Source organism: Strix uralensis, chromosome 2, assembly GCF_047716275.1.
Source record: "Strix uralensis isolate ZFMK-TIS-50842 chromosome 2, bStrUra1, whole genome shotgun sequence".
NCBI classification, from domain to species: Eukaryota; Metazoa; Chordata; class Aves; order Strigiformes; family Strigidae; genus Strix; species Strix uralensis.
The window spans coordinates 13,533,711-13,556,275 of NC_133973.1; the positions used below are offsets into that span (position 1 = coordinate 13,533,711).

The 22,565-nt window shown below is 46.0% G+C and overlaps 1 protein-coding gene across 20 annotated transcripts in view; it reads left to right on the top strand.

The window, feature by feature from the left end:
* Window positions 1-972: 972 nt before the first annotated feature.
* BBX (BBX high mobility group box domain containing) overlaps window positions 973-22,565 on the top strand; it is a 149,880-nt gene continuing 128,287 nt past the window's right edge. For 5 of the 20 annotated variants that reach the window (XM_074856214.1, XM_074856316.1, XM_074856342.1 and 2 more), the window contains exons 1-4: window positions 4,958-5,030; window positions 8,785-8,901; window positions 14,382-14,512; window positions 18,517-18,572. In XM_074856214.1, coding sequence (XP_074712315.1) covers window positions 14,488-14,512; window positions 18,517-18,572 — 81 coding nt within the window. In that variant the 5' untranslated portion in view covers window positions 4,958-5,030; window positions 8,785-8,901; window positions 14,382-14,487. Of the gene's footprint in view, window positions 989-1,521; window positions 1,570-2,144; window positions 2,165-3,312; window positions 3,424-4,957; window positions 5,031-8,784; window positions 8,902-14,381; window positions 14,513-18,483; window positions 18,573-21,254; window positions 21,398-22,565 lie in introns of those variants that run through there. The other 15 variants (XM_074856257.1, XM_074856280.1, XM_074856239.1 and 12 more) reach the window with 14 other exon arrangements.

Below are 22,565 nucleotides of genomic sequence, written 5' to 3' on the forward strand. Positions count from 1 at the left end.
GCAAGCAATGGGAAGATGCTGAAATCCAGAGTACGGCCGTGTTAAAAAGCTCAGGACAGAGAACATATGGAATAAACACTGCAACATCCTTGGAGTGTTGGGTATGTAAAGCCATCGTGAAGAACAAGCATTGCTCTTTTATTGGAAAAAACAAGCGCACTTCAGTGTCCGCGTTTATTGTCAATGTTCATATTTCTGACATCTCTTTTTTAACGTGCCGATTGCTGACTGGAAGTCAGAGTCCCACCTGGAGACAGTGCCGCACAAAAATTAGTGCTTCCTAAGGGTAAGAATGCCATGCGTTTTCTCCTTAAAGAACATAAAAGGCTCACGTTGCGTACGCTCAAACCCCAGCGAACATTAATACGGTGGGCCAGTGTACACGGTACGCTTTCACGCTCCTGTTTGGTTCCTGCCAGAGAAAGGAGCCCTTCCAAAAAAGTTGGACTACATTTCCGCAGGGCTTTTCTGACACCCGTCAGCACAATCGCCACGCAGTCACCCGAAAGCTGCTGGCCTCACGCTGTCGCTTTGTCCGTGTCAGCCTGCGACTCACACCAGTTCTCTGATGAATTTCACATCCACGCGGCCGGTACCGTACGTGGGGCACCGGGCGGGACACGGGCCGTGGGGCGGCCGCCGGCGTTATCCTCCGTTAGTTCTGCCAGCCAAGCGCCCGCCGTCTCCGCGGAAGGCGGGTGCGAGGCCGCCGTGCTGCTGAGGGCCTCTCCGCCACGCTCGGGCGAGGATCACCGAGGCAGCGGGCACCACCCGGTGCTCCGCCGCATCCCCGCCGCCCGAAAGCCTCTCGCCAGGTCAGGGGGCGACCGCCGGCCTGGGCCCGCCGGCCCGGCTCCCCCCCGGGCGGCGGGGCCGGCTTCCCGTGTTTACTCCGCGAGCAGGGGCTGTGCGGATGCGCTGCTGCCGCCCTCAACTTCTCCGCTCGCCGCGGCTTGGCCTCTGAATGAAGCCCGCCCAACTCGGCAGAGTAAGTTACCGGGGGGGCTGCGCGGGGGGCGGCCGGGGCCGAGCCGGGCCGGACCGGGCCGGGCCGTGCCCGCCGCCCGCACCCCGCCGCCGCCGCTGTTACCCCGCGGCGCTGCCCGGGGCAGGCGTAGTTTACTCTCGCAGCCCTGCCCGGGCGGCCAATGGACAGCGGCTGCCGGCGCCGCGGCCGGCACGGCTCCGCGCTCCCCTGGGCGCCGAGCGGCCGGTGGCCGCCCGCTACCTGCCCCGCTCCGCCGCCGCCGGCGGCTCTCGAAGCCTTGCGCGGAGCGGCGCGGCGATCTTTGTGTGAGTGTGTGCGGGGAGTGTGTGCGCCGGCGGCTCCCTCGCGGGCCGCGGGTGTAACGGCACCGCTGAATGGCTGGCGAGCCCGTCCCTCAGCGCGCCGGCCAATGGCGGGCCGCCTTATATCCCGGGGAAGTGTTGTGGCGCTGCCCGGGTTGCATGGCTCTGTGTGGAGCCGCGTTCCGCGGGCGCCGAGGCGGAGGGGCTCCGCCGCCGCGCGCCGCGCCTCGCTCCGGCCCAGCGGCGCGCGCTGCCCGCCCGCCGGCCGGCCCCGCCGAGGTGAGTGCGCGCAGCCCGCCGCCCCTCAGCGGGCAGCGGCGGGCGGGCACAGGGCTGCCCTCGCCCCACACTTTCCCCTCCGCGCCGCAACGGCGGGGCAGACCCCCCCCCCACCTACACCCCCCCCCGCCCCGGGCCTCCCCACCTCCCCGGGGCGTCGTCGGCCGGGAGGGAGGCGCGGAGCTTCCCCTGCCCTGCGCGGCGGCGGCGGGTGCGGCGGCTCGCAGTCACTTTTCCTCCGTCTCGGCAGCCCTGCCTTCGTTTGAAAGTTTGGGCAGGGGAGGACGGGTGGGTTGGTGCCGCCAGCCCTCTGCCCGGCCGGGAGGGCAGCGGAGACCGGGGGTGCTCGACCGGGGCGGGGGCGGGGGGTGAGGTGAATTGCGATACAGCGCAGTGCATTTAAAAAAAAAGCAAACAACAAACCCGAAGAAGAAGGCGGCAGGGGTAGGCCAGCCAGTGCCAGGCTGCGTTTGAAACCAGGCACCTCTCGCCGCCACAGAGAGAGAGGCGAGAGCAGCGGCGGCCGCGGCGGAGGGAGGAAGGGGAAGGAGGGCGAGGAGGAGGAGGAGGAGGGATGGCCATCGGCCGCCGCTCGGTGTGTGCCTCCGGGGGGACTTGACAGGGAAATCGCGGCGGGCAGAAACGAAACTTCATCCCGAGGGGCGGCGAGGCGAGGCGCGGGGGGGAGTGCGCGGATCGGTATCGGCTGCCGCCGGCCTGGGGGGGGCTCGGCGCCGCCGCCGGGAGAAGGGGGGGGGGGGGGGGGGGGATATGAACCCCGGGGGGGAGGGGGGGCGCGAGGGAGCCGATCCGGCGGCCGCACGGGGCGGGAGAAAAAACCAAGCGCCGACCCCGACAACAACAGCGGCCGGGCTCGGCCGGAGAGTTGGGCTGTGCGTTTTCCGGTAGTCATCGGCGATGCACCCGGGGCGGCGGCGGCCCCGGTGGGCAGCGGGGGGGCGGGGGCGAGCGGCCCTGCCGGAGTTTCGCGTGGATGTGGGATTATGTTGTGTCAATAAGTTTAAGGTGGAGAGGGAGAAAGGGAGGCGGGCGGGGGCCGGGGAGGGGGGGAGGCGGCGGCAGGCCTCGGCCGCGCGAAGTCCTATTTCTGAAGGTAAGTTGTGACATTGGGTGGTCGCGATGACAGAAAACTTGGCGAGGGGCGCCCCGGGGAGGGGGCGGCCGCCTCGGGGGGGGCTCTCTCCGCCGCCCGGAGCCGGATGGGTGCTCGGCTGTTATTTGCTGCTGCGAGATCGGGTCGCTGGTAAATTACAGAAAGCAGCCCTCCTCCTCCTCCTCCTCCTCTTCCCCCCCCCCCCCCCCCCCCCCCCTCGCCGCCAGCCGCTTCGCTCTTCCTCCTCTCGGGTTTATTTGCAATGTATGAAACTTGCATGGCTGTGAGGAGAGCCGATCCAGTATAGGTTCGCGAGGAGGAGGAGGAGGAGGACGGGGAAGGAAGGGTTGGAGGCAGGGGAAGGGAGGCGATCGCGTTAATCCCGGGCGCCGCACGGCAGCAGGTTTGCGTTAGAAATATCGGTGGCAGCCCGCCGCCGCTGAATGAGGAAGGTAAAACGAAGCGATGCGAGAGCCGCCGAGGCGACATGTACGGCGGCGGGGCGAGAGGCACCGGCAGGCGGCTGCCCGCCCCCTCCCTGCCTGCCTGCCTGCCTGCCTGCCTCCTCCCTCTCTCCCTCCCTCCCTCCCTCCCTCCCCGCCGGGGCGGGGAAGGACCGTGCCCGGGTCTCCCCCGCTCGCCGCCAGCCGAGCCGGGGGGCCGCGGGGCCGTAACCGTGTGCGGGGCGGATTCGCCACTTTTTCCGGGGGAGGCCCGCGGTTAAAAGTTTTTTTCCGGAGGTGAGTGTGCGCGGGGAGGCCGGGGCGCCGCCAGGCCGGCGGTGGTCACTCGGGCCTGGGGCGCCGAAACCATTGCCCGTCCTGCTGGTGACACGTCCAAGTCCCGCAGCCCGGCGGGGTGGCGGAGGGGCCCGGCCCGGCCGCCGGGGCAGGGACGGGGTGCCGGTCTCCATGTGGCTCTCCCGGCGGCGGCGGCGGCGGCACCTCCTCCTCCCCGGTGGCAGCGGCGGCGGCAGCAGCGGGATCATCGCCCGGGCCCGCGGGGAGGAGGAGGGGAGCAGCAGGGAGGTGTTTGCTGCCAGCCTGCCTCGCCAGATCCCGCCGGGGAGGGCAGCTGGGAGGGCCGGGGAGCCCCCCGCGCCCCCTCCCCGCGCCGCCGCCCCTTCCCTGCCCGCCCGCCCGCCCCCAAAGGTGTTGTGCAGACTTTTCCCCCGGGAGGGTGAGATTTATGCGCTGCATTATTGCTCCTCTCCTCCCCCCTCAAAGCAAGATGGACTCTCTCTTCTCTCTCTCTCTCTCTCTCTCTCACTCACACTCTCTCTCTTTCTCTCCCCCTCTCCCTGTGTCTTGTCAGCCTCCAAGATCGACATTTTGTAACTAAGATGCAAACTTGATGGTGACCGGGGGGGGTGGGTGGGCCGCGACGCGGGGGGGAGACGGGAAAACCCTGGGTCACGGCGGTCTTTCTCCATATTTAATACCTTTTCTTTCCACCCCAACCCGGAGCCCGGATTCCGGTGGCCCTACACTTTGCACGGGCGGGGGCGGGCGGCGGCTGGAAGCGGCGCTCCCCCCGCGGCGGCCGGGGGTCTCGCCGCTCTCCCCGCGGGCTGCGGTGGCGGAGGGGCTGGCTGGGCGGGCGCAGGACGCCGGGCGGCTCGGTGGGGCTCGGCCCGAGGGGGAACGGGCATTACCTGAAACTGTGGTACAGCCTTGCAGCCGGCCGGCCGTCCCTCTGCCTGCCTGCCTGCCTCCCCGGGTGGATCTCGTACCTGCAGTCTGGCGGCTTATTCTTGTTGTTAATTTGGCGTTGTTTGGCTTTTCCACGCGCGGGGATTGATCGCTCACTTGTGCAAGTTCCCGGGGGTTATTGTTATGGATGCCTCCTTGCAGATGGTGGTCAACTTTCTGCCTTTTATTTTGATAATGCGTGCGTGTTTCTCTGGGTGTGCATGTAAATAATTACGTGATGCATCCCTATGTGTACGTATATGTGTCTGTGTGCGCGCATAAACGTGCATCCCTGTGTACGAGAGACACAGAGGGAAAATAACCCACCCTGCTGATGCACACTGAGATGATTTGCTCCGTTTGCCCAGTCCTGATGCCCTTTAAAGACAGGGTGCATCTTTTGTTTGCTCCTTACGGTTTCCCACGACTGTTATCTTCTTTTAATGACAACTTATCTGGGCGGGGGGTGAGGAGGAAGCAAGTTTCAAGTTTTGGGATCTTTCCTCTTGTTGGCGTTGTGGTGAGTTGCAATATTGTAATATCATGGTGTGCTCATGATGTGCCTTTATTTGATACTTTATAGGTCACTATCACATGACAAAGGCTTTGAGACAGCTTCATCTTCGTCTGTCTGTAATTTCCATTTGCCTTCCTGGGTAAGTAAGTAAACTGTACACACAGAAAAAGAACTCATTTTTTGTTGATAAGATAGAGGTCCTTGCGCTGCCACTTTTTAGGTGGAAGATGCTTGTTCAGGTTTTAGTGCCTCAAAACATGTCTTCTCCGGGTGCTCATAGCAACTGCTAGATTACAAAGTTTGTATGTAGAGGTGGGTCTGAATAACCTGAGAATTAAAAGGCTGGGCATATTCAGATCTCTCTCCACTTCTTTTTTTTTCTTGTTTTTTCTTAAACCTTGTTTTGTAAAGATAATCAGCTGGTTGACTTTGGACAAAAGTTTTAAACCAAAGTGATGTTAGAATATGCAAAGTGCAACACACAGGTTGAAAACTTAATGAGAATGTAAAGTCCTTTTAATATTCAGTGGTAGGAACAATATGAAAATATAAACAGAATGGGTGATTAGAAATCTCTGGAGGCCAAGAATCAGTGAGAAATTTAGCAGAACTGTAATACTACTGCAACAGGAGTTGGTTTAGTTTTAACACGTAAACTAAGAGCTAATTAGAATTCCATCCATGCTCTTTCTGTGTTACTGTTTTTTCTTTTGGCATTGATTAATGCAGGTACCTATCAATTTGAAAGATGAATCTAAGTGACTAATTTACTAGTATTCCTAAGCTTTCAGGTACACAACGTTTTTTTTAAATCTGTATGCTGGATAAAGTTTGGACACCTTTTGAGAGGTTTGACATCTTTTAAGCTGAAGTAGAAGTGGTAGTTTAAATACGATGTTGTAAATTTGTGGGGTCATGTTCATAGATGACATAAAATGAGTGGCACTTGGAGCACTTCTCATACAGTCGCCCGTGGTGGCACTGAACTGCATTTGGCCCAAAATGGGGAAGTGGGAGGTAATTTTTTTTTTTTATTGTACTATTGTGTACATAATTAAAAACAAGACAAGACATGTATTTGGGGTAAGCTTAGTACTCATAAATGCAAACGATTAATAACATACTCTTGACCTTTTCCAGGCAGCGTATAGCAGACATAGGATAAGTGATGGTCCCAAACACGCTGACTCGAAGGGGGCTGTTGGGAGCAGCTGTTCTGGTGTGATATTATGACCACAAAACTAGTCTTAAGGCTGGGATAACCACTGTGGGGAGATAGCTCGAAGGGAGGATTCTGCCTGTTCTTCAGTTCCTGTAGAATTACACCCAAATTTCAGTTTTTCAGATTTTGTGGGCAGGGAAGATGGTATGTGTAGGTCTGAGAGTATAAACACCAAATTACATTACTGAAGTTCTTTGACAGACTAGTTGCATAGGAGAATACTGCTTTCAGTTTTATAGCATTACTGACAAGGATCATGTTCTGTGTAGAGTAATTGGTGCAACAATTTTTACAAAGTAAAAATGCATTGGGAAATTCAAAAACTGGCAGATAGGCTTCAAACTGTTGTTCGGAGCTGAATACAAATGTGCTGATTTCTGAACTTAGTTTTCTGTGTTTTCAGGTAAGAGTCAGATTAGAGTGCTGTAAGTGCCAAGGACTTTTTCTTTATTTGGAGTAATAGTTAAGGGTACTGAACAAGAATAGCTTGGGGACCTTGCTTCACATAGTATCTTCCATCACTGTCTGGTTTTAATTTTACGGGATGAAGTCTTTTGGATGCATGGAATTTTGATCCTAGAAACAAAGTGGTGATCATAATCTGTCCACAACTTCAACAGCAGTGGACCTCGATTTTGTGCATAGTGCTAAATGTAGGTCTTACCTGATGTTGAACTGACGTGAACAAATTGCAAAGAAAAGAAGGGTAGGGTATCTTTTTGAAGAAAAAGGCGTAATAGAAGCTTTAGAGGAAGAGGAGAAATAAATTTCTTCTTACCTTAAAAAAAGGTAATAAAAATAATGTGCCTAGTTAAGGGGAAAGTAGAGATTTCATTAGATTTGTCCATGACTAGAAACTTCCATTTACTTTAAAGAGAGCTTGTATTTTGGTAAAAGCAAAGATTTATTTTATTATACAGTTCTCAGTAAAGTAGCTGTTCGTGAATGGAGTTTAGTAATTCAGTCAGACGTACAGGAGAGCCAGCTGGGTTCTGTTCTTCATTAACAAGTGCTGGTTAACAAGTGCAGTGCTGATGTTCACAACCTAAAAGGGGGTGAGCTGCTTCGCAAGGGACCTTATGAATGCTTCAGAAATTGGCCAGTGGTCTCAAAAGTTTGTTACATACTACAGTCCCTCATGGCACAGCAAGCCGATAAACCATTTCAAGCAGACACACAATTTAGCAGAAACGTAACTGGTTTCTGTGTTGAGAAAAACCAAAAATATTTAAGAAGCTTGCCCTCGATGCTTTTGAGTTTTTGGGGGGCTGCTTGCCATAAACCTGTCGCCTGCAAAACTTCCATTGGTTTCAGCCGGAGGTTTATTTAGGAAAGGAGTGTAGGAGTGATGGTGAGAGGAATTTGTCCATGTTTATTTTCCCATTCAAGGAAGAAAACCTTTCTCTTTCATAGCTGTTGTGTGAATAATTAAAGATACTAAATGTCAGTTTTCCACATAAAATATCAGAGGTAATCATGCAGTTATTTTATAACTAACATTTTCCCTTTTCATCCAAAATGATCTTCATACACTTTGTTCATAAATTAGTTGTTTCATAGCTTGCAATCCTGTAAGCATGTGAATATCTTTAAGCAGATGACAAGTCGTGTTAAATTCACTAATACAATTGCTCGCATTCAGAGCTTAAAGTTATTCCAGGTTGCTGCTGCTCGCGGTCTGCAGACTGAGGATGCGCAGTGTCTCTGAAGCTCAGTCAACATGGCATAGGCTGGGGAGTCTTCTGGCATAGCAGAGTGGTATGAAGAAAGGAGGTTTTGACCAAGTGAGCTGGGGACAGTTACTCTTCCACTGCGCGTAGCGGTGGGGAAGGTGCAGATGAGGTAGACGAGACCTGCAGTGTGCAAGGCTCTGCTGTCGTGTGAAAGCTGTAAGTGCACCTGCAGTGAAATCTGGGCACCTGGGAGGTGAAACATGGCCTCTCTTTCGATGGTGCGTGGCACGTGCAGTGTTCAGGCCTCCCTGTTTGTTTGAAGGTGGCTCCTTGATGGAGGAAGGTACTATAAATTACGGTTGAAACTGAAATGACACTCTCATTTCAATTTCTGAGTGTGCCACAGGCTGTCTCTCTGAGCTCTGGCAAGTGACGTAGTCAAAACCAGGGGCCACTTTCCAAATTTTGGACCCAAAACTTCCAGTGCCCTGCCACAGGGGTGGCCCGCTGCAGCTGCCGGTGGAGTCAGCGGCACTGCCGTGGCCTGCTGGTGGTTTCCAGGGTCAGAGTTTATTCCTGGAAGCACAGCCATATGTCCCTTTGCCACCTGCAAATGAAGACTAATGATACTTCCCTGTATCGTTAAATCATATGGTGCCCATATATTGGAACAGTTTTCCTGAGTGAATTAAATGGGTTTTTTTTAAAGCAGTATGGATAGTGTTTTACCTTACTGTAACCTTAATTTATGTTTTCTTTATTACTTGGGAGTCTGTAAAACTGGATTGAAATAATAGTCCTATGTATTTAAAAATCATCTTGAGAAGAAACAGGAAAAATTCAACTCTCTGACTTCTGTGGTATTGACTTTATTTCTTTTCCTCTACCATGTTTCCCCCCCTTTCCTGGTGTATCATTGTCAGAAGCTTTTTCATTCTGTTTTATGTCAAAAGATTATTAGGACTTACTTCCTTCTTATTTTATTTTTATTTTTTAAGATCAGTAATGTACAGTGTTTCTGTCTGAGAGCAATGTGGTGAGCCTGGTACTAGTGGACATGTGAATTTCACAAGAGACTCCTACAGCTGTCACCCTTCTTAACAGTTTCAGAATGGGTAAGACCTGAAGCGGTATAAGGATTGCTCTTCTTTAAGAATGGCTTGATGGGCTGCTGTTAGATTGCATTGCTTGGAAAAGGAAAAAAAATCATCTTAGTCTCTCCATAATAATGATATTATTAATAATTGGCAGTCGTAGGCATTACCTTATTCATGTGCCTGTGTCCTGTCTGGTGAAGTACATCAGCCATGCTGTAATCACACACCTCAAAACAACAATTTTTATCCCTGTTTTAGGCATCTGAGATACAAAGCAGTGAAGGAGCATAGGCTTGCCTGCGCTCACTTAGCAGGTTATCATTAGCAGGGAATGGAATAAAATCTGCATCTCACTCCTTAGTTTTGTGTCCTTTCCCTTGGTGTATGCTGCCGCTCTGAAGCTTCCCTGGTAAATGCCTGTCTTGACATGTGAGTAGTCTCACTGTGCCAGGTGGGCATCTTCTGCTAATACTCAACTTCCATTCATAATTCTACTTTTAAAAAAATCCCACAAAACACCTTCAGAATAGTGTGAAGTTACTGACTTTCAATTTGGTTATATTTATTGACAGGAGAGTCTAAAGTAGGAGGAGAGCTTACTGAAGAGTCTTTGCCACTAAACGTGGTATTTAAGCTGCTGTGTATATTACGCTATTTATTATATTACACTATTTAATATTAACTTTGTTGTGTTAACTTTATGAAGTAAGGTATTGGTTTTCTTAGTGAAGTTTTTAAAATATGCACTGGTCTGAAATAGTTCTTTGCAATTAAATTATTTTTCATATTCATGTTACTTTGACACTCTGGCGGTATTGTGATAAATAGGGTAACTTACTAATTTGAACTTTTATTTCTAAACCTGATAAATACATTTCAATTTCAGATTGTACAATTTTCAGATTTGCTGATTACTAGTGTTTTGTTACGGAGAGTAGGGGTTGGCTTTGATTTTAAAATAGGAGGTGTATTTGAGGAGGAAAGCATACTTTATTTAATGCCTGAGCGTAGACCTAATTGTAGTATTCTCACAATGATAGCAGCATTTTTTTATTTTTAATATTTATAAATTCAATTACATAAAAGATGAATCAACAAAGAGAAAAAGCATGGTTTTGACACTTTCCAGTGTTCGTGCCTCTTCCTTTATAGCACGCAAATGCATAATGTAATAGCAAGTCCTTACGAGCATGGACAATTCAGCATGTGAAAATAAACTAGCTTCAGGCATATCTGAGTACAAAGAAAGCTAGTACAACAAAATTCCAATTTTTAGTGAGGGGAAGGAAAGTTAACAGGATTTTATGAGACTACACTAAGAAAATCAGTTGCTTAGGAAGCATGGATTTTTTATTGTCAGAAATCTTACTTGTGGGTGTTTCGATATAAGAGATTTTATAAAATGTAGCAATTGCTGAAAATAAGCAACAGCTATTTTATTGACCCTTCATGTCACAGAGAGCTTCATTCAGCAAAGATAAAAATAATTCAGTGGACTTGCACAACATGGGATCTATGGAATTTAATTCAAGTGGGAGCTCTCTTGACAAGAAGCTTAACAAGTCCTGTCTACACCTTCCCTTCCCTTGTTGAGGGGAAGTGGGAAGGTGCATCTTCCCTCTGCCTGTTTGTTGTTTTTTGTTTGGGTTTTTGTTATTATTTTTACTTTCTGAAAGGCAGTAGGTATGTAACAAATTGTAGCGGAGTCTGCTTTGAGGCATTGTGAAACCACACTAACTGCGTGTCGGTTGTGGGGTTACTCCCCTCTTATGTAGGTGTAGCCACAGGAGTATTTCTGCCATCCATGCTCTCAGGAGGGGCTTTGTCCTGCTTTTCTGAAACCCAGAGTTCCCTGTGGCAGGGCTGGGTGCACACATTAGAGGCCTGTGGCAGAATTCAAGTGAGAAAAGCTTAAACCTGGTCCTGGGCTGCTGGTAGGATGGGTCGTGCGTTGGTGACTACACCGTACTGCTGAGTGTGTCGGGCAGTACTTTACGGCTGTTGGGTTGATGGATTCGAGCCCATACCTTTCAATTCTTTCTCCAGCATGTCTTTTCTGTCAGCTACGTAAGGACTTTTAGCGTATGCCTTGACAGAAGTTGTCTGTCTTTTTATTTTCTTTTTTTTTTTTTAATTTTTCATTTGTACCCATGTCCTACACAATCAGTACTTAACCACCAACAGGAGCAGGTAAGGCATGTCACGCGATAATTGTTAGGATTATATCTCTTGCGCTAGAATAGTAAGTCTTCACTCTTCAGCCTGTGTGTTCTTTTATGAAGAAAATAATCCTAGGTTTTTGTTTGTGTATGTGAGAGAATGCATTATTTTGTGGTTGTCAAAGCAATATTTAAGAGAACAACATCACGAGAGATTTGGAGATGAAGCTGGATAAAGAAAATCTTTGGAGAGGATGGAAGGAGTGAGGGAGAGATTTCTTATCTTATTTTAGCCTCTTCCATGTGAAGTAACTCCACAAAAGTCAGTGGAGCTGAAATGTTGTGATGTTCCGTATTAAAATCTGTCTGTGAAAGTTGAGAGGAAGTTGCTCTTCTCTGCCAGGTTGATGAAAAAGGCATTTTTGTGCTTGGCCATGTTTGATTTGCTTTCCACAGTAGTCTTTGAGCAATAGCAATTCTACAGTGAACCACATCATGCTGATTTTTTTTTTTTTTTTTTTTTTCCCTTACGGGGAAAGTACAGGGACATCAGTGTATCTTGTCCTAACTGCTGAAGAGCTCAATCCTGGAGCTACAACTGTGCAATTGGATTCTTGAACAAAAAGCCAGAACCAGAGCTGCAGCAGCAATGTGCACCCCTTCACAGATCTGCTGCCTGAAGTTGGTGGCCTGTAACTCCTCAGGAAAGCCGCAGATTTCACATTATTCTTAATTATTGATGTGCAGGTAGCCCCACTAGGGTCATGCACCTGTTATACTCGGTGATCAGTGCACAAGCTTATAGACGGCCCCTGACCTGATGGTGAGCAATGCAGGAAGGACTAGGAATAGAGCTAGGTATAGAGGCGTTGCTGAAATACTCAGAGTTCCATAAATGAGAAGAGGGTGGAAGAACATCAAGTGTGAGACTGCCATTTGGTAGATGATACATCTTTTGGCACGTGTGCCATTTTGTTCGAGTATGTGTGCTTCCCAAGTTGGTTATATGGCTAGGCAAAGAAAACAGTACTGCAGATCAGTGGTTGGGGGTGATGGATTTGTAAAGAAGTCACATTATCACCTCCACGTCGTTGGTAAGTCTGGCTTGAGATGTTCTTCCTCTTCGCAAAAGGTTTCTTTATACCCAGATTTCATGTTGAATAGTGCAAACTTCCTGCCTGGTTCAGTTCTAATCAGTGAGTGCTGGTGCCACAAACTTGTGAGTTTCAGGGTTTCTTGTTTGAGTACTTCTGTAACTTTTTCCCTTATTGAAGTAAAGTGTCTTTATTTGTATTTCTTCCCTCTAATTTGTTTGAGATACTCTTTCATACATTGTGTTAAACATCAGTCATCAAGTGCTCATAATATATTTTGAAACAAGTATGCAAAATTGCAGCATGATCCAGCACTGATTACAGAGCTATGGCATACGAATTAATAAGAAAATAAAAATAGCATCATTAATTTCCAGCTGCTTTTGGAGAAACAGAGGTGTTTATGGGGGAAATTTGGTGCCTGCAAAATGAAGAATGACAAAACTGGTAGCAAATATATTAATGCAAGTAACTATTCACAATTCACTTCCTCTGTTCTATCGATTAAAAATGCCTTCCAGTGCTGAAAGAGTAAGCAAAAGCTCCAGCGTCATTCTTTTAAAACTGTTGGACTAAATAAAGAGCACAAGTGTCAGAATTAGAGCAAGGGGAGGAAGTTTTTGACTTTATTTCTTAGTATAGAAAACCTTAAACAAGGGAAGTAAATTATGGATATCTTAAGTGTAACGGTTGGTTGAATGTGTCCATTTCCCATTAATATGAGAGAGAATTGCCTGTGTGTGTGGAAAATTATCTTTTAAGTGTTTCCCTTGGTAGTAAACCAGTATTTTCCTCGCATCTCTTGTATGTGTTTGCTTGTGCTCATCTGTCTCGCCTCAGCATTGCATACCAAAGCGGCAGAAAGTAAATAAAGTGACCCAGGCAGAATCTTACCTCACCACGGTCTGGACCATCGGTTTCCTTTGGAGGAAGGCATGGAAGGGATCTGGATGCTCCGTTGCAGGTTTTGAAATCTCCGCTTAGTTTACTGTTACTCGGGGCTGGCCTGTTCTTCAGGTGCAAGCTCCAAACAAAGCTTGGGACCTGTGTGTCTGCAAAGTCTTCCTGGTTTTTAATCAGCAAAGGAAGATCCTGCCCTCCTCAGAGACATGTCTAGAGGAAATGGATTATTTATTTATATAGCGAAGTGGACTCTCGAGGACGTCCCTGCCGAGCTTTCTGTTTCGCTGCACTGTGTGCTGATGGGGCCAAAGTGAGTGAGAGGATGCTGGAGTGCTGGGAGGGAAGCACCTGAGAAAACTGGCCAGATACTGTGTTTTGTCTAAGAATTGTCCTGCTGGTTTCTGTGCCACGGGTGATCTAGTTTCTGTGTGCAGTCTTGCTTTCCTGGATGGACGCACAGAGCTGCATTTGAAGTTTACTGTTATTCTTTGCTTATGGAGACAGAAAGAGAGAAATCAAAACGGGAGGTGAGGCCGTCATCACAGACATCTCCATGCAGTCGGTCGTGGGACAGAAGGGCACAGTGCAGGTCTTCCAGTGAGGACAATATGTGTTCTCTTATTCAAGGATCCTAGGGAAAAAAATCTTTGTGAGTGGGGGATGGTGTTTTGTGGAGCGCTAACAGGCTTTGCAGAGATTGAGCAGGGCTGAAGGAGGGAGTCGGGGCCAGCACAGTGAAAGCAGGGAGGTTTTTACACCTCGTGTTCCTGGCCCTTGTGAGCCCCTTTGTACGTACGCTTACGTGTCCACTGCCTTGACGTTCCAGTTACACCTATTGAACTGAGTTAAATCATGATTTCGGTCAATAAACACTTGGTTTAAATGAGTGAGTTTAATCTCATTTTGCTTTGGTATTTTTGTATTTGTTTTCTCAGAAGCAATCTCTATTCATAGATGACGGTTAAAATGTGTTGCTAAATATAGCCTTTACACTAAATTTGGCACTACTTTTTTGTTAGTTCAGAGGATGCACTGTATGCCTGCACGCTTTCCAAGTGATTACATGGCTTATATGCATTTATTTAGAGTGCAACTGTTTAAGAAAGTTTTGATTTGGGACATGACAAATTATGCTTTTTTCCTAATTGTGGTCTTTAAAAATGTCCTATTTAATAAAGCCACGCTTCTGCACGAACGCACGCATACACACAAGTTAATAATGCAAATAGAGTTTGCACTTAAAATGTAAGTATTATCCTTAGTAAGGCAACCAGTTCTGCTATAATGGAACGTAAGATTTTAGAACTAGTAGAACTCAAACTTCTCTGCTTTGCTTTCTCAGATGAGGAAGAAAACAAGTGATCTTGCTTTTTCAATTCCCAGTTAGTTTCTCAACTGTACACCAAGCTCCCGTAAGTGAGTTATGGAGCAAAGACATTTTCTCTACAATGCAGTGGAAATTACTACTTTCAGGTAACTTAGTTCTAAACTTACTAAACTTACTACTTGTTCTTGGTCCTTTGGTGAAGACTTACCTGTTCAGTATTTGAACTTTGTTTATAGTTTTGACATCCAGAAATTTGAAATTTATTTTAATTTAACATAAATTTAGTTATATAATATTAAAATAGAATTTAACATTGGTTTATCATAAATTGCAATTAGGTATTTTTTATTAAAATACATTTAGCATCAACAACAGATTGAAATTTGGATCTGATTTCTTTGTTCACAAAGGATTAATTTGTAACTGTTTCTGTTAAGCTGAATATATTGATGACTTCAGTATCCATTATCCAAACTTTCTATTTGTAATAACAGATGCCTTGGGCAGTATCTTCTGCCATTGAGGAATGCAGAGCAGCTCACTAGGTGACACTGTGGCTATACTAACTTTTTGTCTTTGTGGGAGCTAGACCCCTCTGTAGCTTCTGGCAGATACAGATCAACAGATACCAGTCTGTTTACACAGATATGTAGTTAACATTAAAAAAAATGTTAAGTGATTATTTTAAAATTGCTGTTGCAAGCTTTCCTCTAGACTATGTGGCATGTGACTCTGACTTTAATGGTTGAGGGGAGACTTTATAACTTCCAGGAATGAATCTAGCACCGCTGGTGTCCAGAAACCAAAAAGTGAAACCAAGTTGGTTACTAAATGCTGACTGTATTACTAATGTATTAGATGAAAAAAGAGTAAGGAAAAAAAAAAAATTAGTAAATATGTCATAGCAACTCTGTGGGCTAACATGGGTAAAGAATTCTAACCCCCACCCTACCAAAATATTAATAGCATCTGGGCAGAGTCAAAGAGCTTGATAACATGTATTGACTCTGCAGCTCCGTGCAGTTTTTCTGCAGCAGGGGAACTGTGCAGTATCTGTGACCATTAAGGAATGCAGAGTTAGACCTCAGGTAGTAGAAGGGCTGTGCTCTGAGATGTAGAGTGTGCCTGAGGCCTGGTGGCACAGTTATACAAACTACTTGTATATTGCAATTTTGCGTCCGACCCCCCCAAAGGAGGAGTTAAACACTTCAAGAAGTGTTTTTATGGCCTTCTCTCCCCAGGGCAAGCATCAGCTTTGTGATCCTGTCTTTGTCCTGTTTTTCCATATTCTTTCGTATCAATGTATAGGGTATTCAAAGTCTCAACAGTTACTGTGGTCTTATGTAACTAAATATAAAAAGATAAGATCAGAAAGCTAAATAGAAATTAGAAGAATATCGAAGCAAAAGTCCAAATGCTCTTATAGGTCACAAGTGTTTAAAACAGTCAATTTTTAAAAAGAAAAAAAACCCTACCTTCCTTAAAAAATTGAAATGGGAAAATCACTGAGTGTTACCTACTCTCTTTCTTAAGAAGAGAACAAGCCAAAGTAAGATGAATCACTTGCACTGAAAGGGTCATCAGTTTCAGATTGTCATTTTCATACATTTCACATGCATTTGGTAAAGCAGGTGCATATTTAGGCAACTTTTCTGATGGAAGCTGTTCTTTGCTGAAGTATTCATATTTTATGAAGCTGCCCTAAAACAATTACCTCTTATTTAGCGTAAGTGTTTAAACAGAATGCTTTACTAGTGCAGCTGATTTTATAGTTACTGCATTTTCACAGGATTGAACTATTCTTTTTCTAACTTGCTTTTTGCCCCCCCCCCCCCCCCCCCCCCCTTCTTAGACATGTGAAATGTTGAGGCTTTCTTCCCTTTCAGAAAATAAGTATTTGAGCCAAGATTTTTCTCAGGAGAATTGGTGTCTTTGAGGGTGTTCTGTCTAAGAGTCTCAGAGAAGCCTGTTACTCAGCATGTGCTTAGCAGTGTTTTCCTGCTAGTTTACATTGAAATGGGCTACTGGTCAGGCTAAAAAATCTGGATATAAAATTCACTTTGGTCTGAATTCAGAGTTGGTGTGAGCTTGTGCAATTCCACTGAGGCTGCTGAACAGAATTTGGCTGCATTAGTCACAGGGATTGTGGCAAAACCAGCTAGGAGCTGTGCATGTTTAAAGTATTTCTGTAACTACATCAGTAACACTTGATCGGAAGAATGGGGCACCCTCGCTCCTTTTCGTTTTTCATTTGGGGGAGAGGGGGCTTGGTCCCATCACTGCAATTAAAGCTCACTTTTTTTCCCCCTTTGCTTTGGAGAGTTAGTCAGATGGATCAACTTAGTGAAGTAATCCTACTAATAGCCCACATTTAGATGACAGGCCAGTCTTTTTCTTGAAACAACTTTACACTCAGGAACTTCCAGAAAATCATATCTTCACAATCAGAAACGTTTCTGCTAGTGCTGAACCAAACTAGTGTAGCTGCCAAGCAGTCTGCTTTCATGGCAGCTCCAGCCAAGCATAGAGGGAGTGGAAAGGCAGGTGTGCTATCTTAGCCCGAGTACTCCAAGTTTGTATAAGGTAAGCTGCAGGGGAATATCCTTTGCAAACTACCTTATGTATTATTCACTGTCTGCAAAATAGATTCTGTCACTTTCCCAGGTACTTCTCCCCTCACACCCCCAAAGTGACAGGGGCAACTAACCGTATCTGTGATTCCCCTGCCTCCCATCCAAAAAGGAGCTATGCTGTTACCTGGGAGCTGTGCAGCATTAAGTCTAATCACTGTCATGCTGAGTTCAGTGAGAACTTTGCTACTGACTTCAGTGGAAATAAAGTCGGACTTGTGAGAAAACTTTCATGAATCTCATTGAGGATTCTTTATGGATCATCTGTACTTTACTGGTATAATGATACCGGTGATTGGTGTGAATTTTACTGTTGTACAAACATGGGTTAAAGTATGAGCATGGATACAGTAACCTTAGAGTAAACATACAGTATGCCACTACAACTTTTTAAGCTATGGAGACCAAAAAAAGCAGTAAAATCCCTTTCACAAGGGTGAGCTTGCATTTCTGTAAGTTTGCTTTTTAGCTCCTCAAGGTATGCTGGTATGATAACTGGTGTAGAAGTGAAGTATGCGCACACAAAAAATTGCTTGCTAGGTATAGACTAGTATCCTGGTGCTGTAGTACTTGTTTCAATTGTGTTCTGGTATAGCTGAAACAAGACTATTTTCTAAGGTGAACAAATTCATAGAATAATGCATAAATTATACTCTGATGGTGTTAGGAGTGAAGAAGAGTGATCTTGGAGTGAGTTTCTAGTAAAATGTGTCCCAGTCACTGAGTGAACTTATATGACCTGGGACATATGCAGTGCTGTATCTAGTACAATTTACTATTTAGCCTCAAATATATTCAGAGGGGTGGGTGACGTTCCATCTCTGCACTTATATTTTAACAAACAAATGAAAGGTTGGCACTTCCTTCTAGGATTCTGGCAAAGGGTGAAAATTGTGCCGGCTGGAACAGGAAAAAAACCCACTGGCTGGTGCTGCAGTTTTTACCATTAACTTGTTTCATGGTCTTGAGCAAGATTGCTTCCTCTTTCTCTCTCCGTTTCTCCATTTACAAACTTGGGATGGTGATGACTTCTTCCTTTGTAAAGTGTGCAATCTCTGGAAGAAAAACTTGGTACTGAGTAACAGGGCAGAAAGTTGAGAAGAGTTGTCCAGATCTTTTTTTTTTTTTTTCAATTACCATGTGTTGGCTCTATCATGGCATAAGATACCAGTTGTATTAAGTGTAGTGCTGGTGTTATACTTGGGGAAAATATTACACTGAGGCTCAGTTCGTTTTAATGTTTGTGACGATCTAGAAAAGATGCCTGCTTCTTTCTCTAGAGAGATGGACTTCAGGTTGACTTTTAGCATTTTGTCCTACCAGAGGGTCAAAACTATTAACTTTTTAAAGAAATATATAAACAAAGTCTTTAAGAGTGTGTACTGTAGAACACAGGTGATGATGTCGTTTATATGTTACATATTTTGTTAAACAGCACATTATTAGGGTGTAATAACACTTTGCTCTCCTATTGTGTACTTTTACAGGCATCAACTAACTACATTTTACAAACATTTCAGAACCAGTGTTACCACTCCCGTTTTGCAGATTGCAGAGTAGACCCAGGGATGTTCAGGTAAGACCAGATGGCTGGTGGCAGAACCAAGTACAGAACTCCTGAACTTCCTGCAACTTTGTGCATCACTATTAGATTTATTATACCAGCTACCTCTTTGTTACTAAAACATCTGCCCTGTGTATGTGCACATACTCCTTTTCCATATTGGTAGGTGGAAAAAAAGTTAGTGAACTGCCATCTATTGATTTCAGGCTTACAGGTTAAGTAACTTGGTTAAGTGAACTTACCAAATCTGTTAGCATCCAAGTTCAATTCAGAATTCTTCTTCTACATCTGAGAGCTTGTCCTGCATGATAGAAGCATAACCTTGTAGGTCAGAGTTATTGGGCCTGGTGTTTTGTTCTTCCAACCCAGGGTCTCTTAACTCAGTTGTGTGTGAATATTGCTCTCTGTTCTTCCTACTTCTCTGAAAGTGACTTTTGCAGGGATGCATAAGCATGTTCTGTGGGTGGTCTGAGATGTGTGAAGGTGATAGAAGCGTATTTATGCTAGTTCCAGGCATGAGCTAAAATGTCCTGCTGCTCAGAAGGGCTTCTTAGGGCAGGCTTAGGTCTGTACTTACATATTTCAGAGTGTTCGGTTCAGCTCTCTAGCCTGAGCTCCTTGCTCTATGGATTGGCACAAGTGGTCTGGGAGGAAGTCAGCATTGTGGCTATGTGGGGTTTTGTGGGGCACTTTGTAGTTCAGGTCCCAAGTTTAAACTTGTAGTTTCATAGTAGGTCAGTAACAAGGAAGCCTAATGACTGTCTTTTAAAGTAGATTAGACTGAGAATCCATGGATCTCGTGCTTTCTTTTCTTAGGCTAGTACCATTCAGAGTGGACTTACGTGCTGACCTCGGGTTTTAAGCATGTTCCACTTTCTCATTTGGTACCCAGTCTTGAGCATGACAGAACTTGGTTTCACAGAAAATTCTTAATACCTTGTTCACCTTCTGATTTCAGATCCAGCCATCTGTGTGCTATACTGTGAAATAAAATGATAGAAAGCTAAGAAGATAATCAGTAAAACTCTGTAGATCCCAAGGGAGTTAGCCCCCATCCTTGCTCTACAGTTCCAACCAGCACTATCAGGTTTTTTTAACTGCTGACCTTTTTTAAATGCTGCCAAACTTCCATCTTTTGGACTGAGTTTTTCCTGGTTTGGACTTATCTTTAAGACAAGGGCGATGTAGGGTTTTCATCTGAGGGAGATGGAAAAGAATTACTAGAATAAAAATATCTATCTTCTAGAAAAAAAAATCCTGAAAAACAGCTTCTAAAAAAACAGCAAAACAAAAAATGGGGAAGCAGCCTATAGATCTTAAGGAGCTTGGCCTGAAGAATGCTGGTCCTGCTTACCATCCAAAGAGCTGATTTTTATTTCACAAATACAGAAGTTTCATGTTTAGTTGGTTTTTAAGAACTGTGCTTCAATTGTGGATCAGACAAAGATATTTATATACTTGATTATTTTAGGGTCCAGTCCTGCAATGACTCTGTCATTGCAGTCTCCCTGAGCTATTGTAGTTGCAGGACTGAAGCCCTACGTGCAGCTAATCTTACAGGGACCTGATCCTGCTCTGAGACATTTTGGCACAGATCCTTGGACTTGTGCGCAGTTCTGGGTAAGCTGCTGTGGCTTGGCATCAATGAAACAATTGGTGAAGATGGATCTGATTGTGGATTCTGGTTTATGAAGCAGTGAGGTTCCTCTTGGAAATCTGATAAGACATGTTACATACAGAAGTTTGTAGATTATGTAACCTGAGTGATTTTTAGAGGTGTTTCTCAAGAAATAGAGATAATTGCATTCAGAGCTTTCCCCTGCTCTGCTTAAAATGTAAGACTAAACAGTTGACAGTGAAAGGAGGTCAACAAGGGTATAGATAAAATAAAAACAGAAGGGGTAAGTGGCCCAATAGTGTTTTGGTGGTTTTTTAACACTTCTTCCTCCAGTTAATACATGAATAAAGTAATTAATTTATGTAACTGCTTGGAAAGTTCCCTCAACAAAACTCTGCAAAAGTCAAATAATGTTTTTGCAGAAAAACAAATATTCTGAGAAAAAGTAAAACAAATCTTACCCTGACAGCTAAGGAGTAGTGTTTCAGATGGGAACCAGGCTGAAGCCATGCTGTGGCGCTTCCTTGACCTGTACCAGATGCTTCTGGCTACTTAGAAAACTTGTAACTTTAAGGAAAGTTAGTGCTGGTCAGTTTTTGCTGCTGGTGTTCAGAATGCAGTGGGCAACAGTGAGAACTGAAAATCATCAGGTACTTTTCAGTCTGCTGCTGCTTGGGAGTGCTGTTATTTTCAGGTCCGACTAAGTTACCCTGAGGAGAAGTCCTCTTCTTGGTGAGTGTATGAGAAGTGTGCCTACGCTGCCACTGGTTTCAAACTGTCCTGAAGAATAAGGTAGTAGCTCAACTCCCTGGCACTGCAGTTAGACTGCCATGGGCATGTAGGAAAGCAGAAAGTTAGCACAGGGATCTTCCTGCTGCATCGGTAATGCTGCAGAATATAGACCTAGTAGAGAAATAAAATGGGAATAAAAGGGTATGGCAGGATATGATTCACTTGCATCAAAGTGGAATTTCTTGAAGGGTCCTAGTATGTTTTATGGTGTTACTGAGACCTGCAGTGGGTGTTGGATCTGATCCATTCTGGTGCTAGAGCATGCTGTTTCTTTTTCTCTGTAGCCAAGGACTGAAGGTGCCTCTTAGATACATGTCTGCAGTTGCAGTGAGACTGACTTAACATCACGGTCCTCCAGAGCAGGGAAAAGGCTGAACCAAATAGCTCCTGAGGAGGAGATGTCTGTGTTCCTAATACCCGGAGTGAGGTAAGAGTATAGTGGTACCGGGGCTGTCCTGCCAGGGTGTTGGCTCTGTTGGGGGTGGGTAGGGTATGCCCTGCAGTTCAGATTCCCTGATCATCCAGATTGAGGACTGTCTTCTAGAGCTCCCTGGCTCTTTGTCTGTCTGGCTTTTCCTGTAGTGGAAATTGGGATGGGTAAGGACAACTGTGAGGAACGCTTTGGTGTCTTCCAGACAGTCAGGACACAGACACAGCTCAGTCTGGGAGGTGAGGGATTCTCAGTACTGGAGCTGAGGTGTGGTCAGAGGTTGTCAATGGACACCCCTGAACTTTGGCTTCTAAGCTAATTGTATGGCTACTAGGACTATAGGAGGAGATAAGGAGAGTGAGAAATATGATGGCTATCAGAGACAACCCCGCTTGTCAGGGAAGCTTGTGAGATTGTAAAACTTTTTATACAAAACCACAAAATTTCTGTCCCTCAGGTATACTGTGCCAACTCAATTCACTGCCTGACATTTTGTCATTGTTTCAGTCTTTGGAAAAAATGCATTCTGCTTATGGATGAAAGAGGACATTCCTGCTGTATTTCCTTTGGCTGTGGATCTCCAATTATTGTTCTTGAGTTTATTTATGAGCTATTGAGGACTTTACTAGAGATGATTTGCTTGTGACGTCAGGAAGAGCTGTTCCTGTTTTGAGTCTGTTGACAGTTTTTCCTTTCCCAGAAGGAAGTTCCACTGAGTTAAGTTTGCTACAGTTGGCATCAAGTACACAGCAGGGTGGGTCTCCACCAGGTTCAGTGAAGCTGTTGTGGGATGATGGGAGAGGAAGAAGTGCTGCCTAACAGTTCTTGCATTTCTTTGCATCTGTAACAAATTACTTGGTACCGAGAATAGAAAGGAACAGGTTCATTGAGGCTGTTGATCAGGTTCATGGAGTCACATTATCTGCACTCCTCTGTGCTTTTTCATTTTTGAGATCTGGAGCAGCAGAGGTTTTGCTTAGATAAAAAGAGAACCTCCTATCTTCTCTGTTGTTTGCAGCTGCTGTTGTCTTTTGCACCTCCACAAAGTAGGTGTGATGAGTTACCTGTCCAAGGGGCAGTAGGTAACATGTAAGAGATGAAGATGGAGATACATGGATCATCACCTGCTTTTTACTGTGTTGAAAAAGTTCTTCCATTCCAGTTG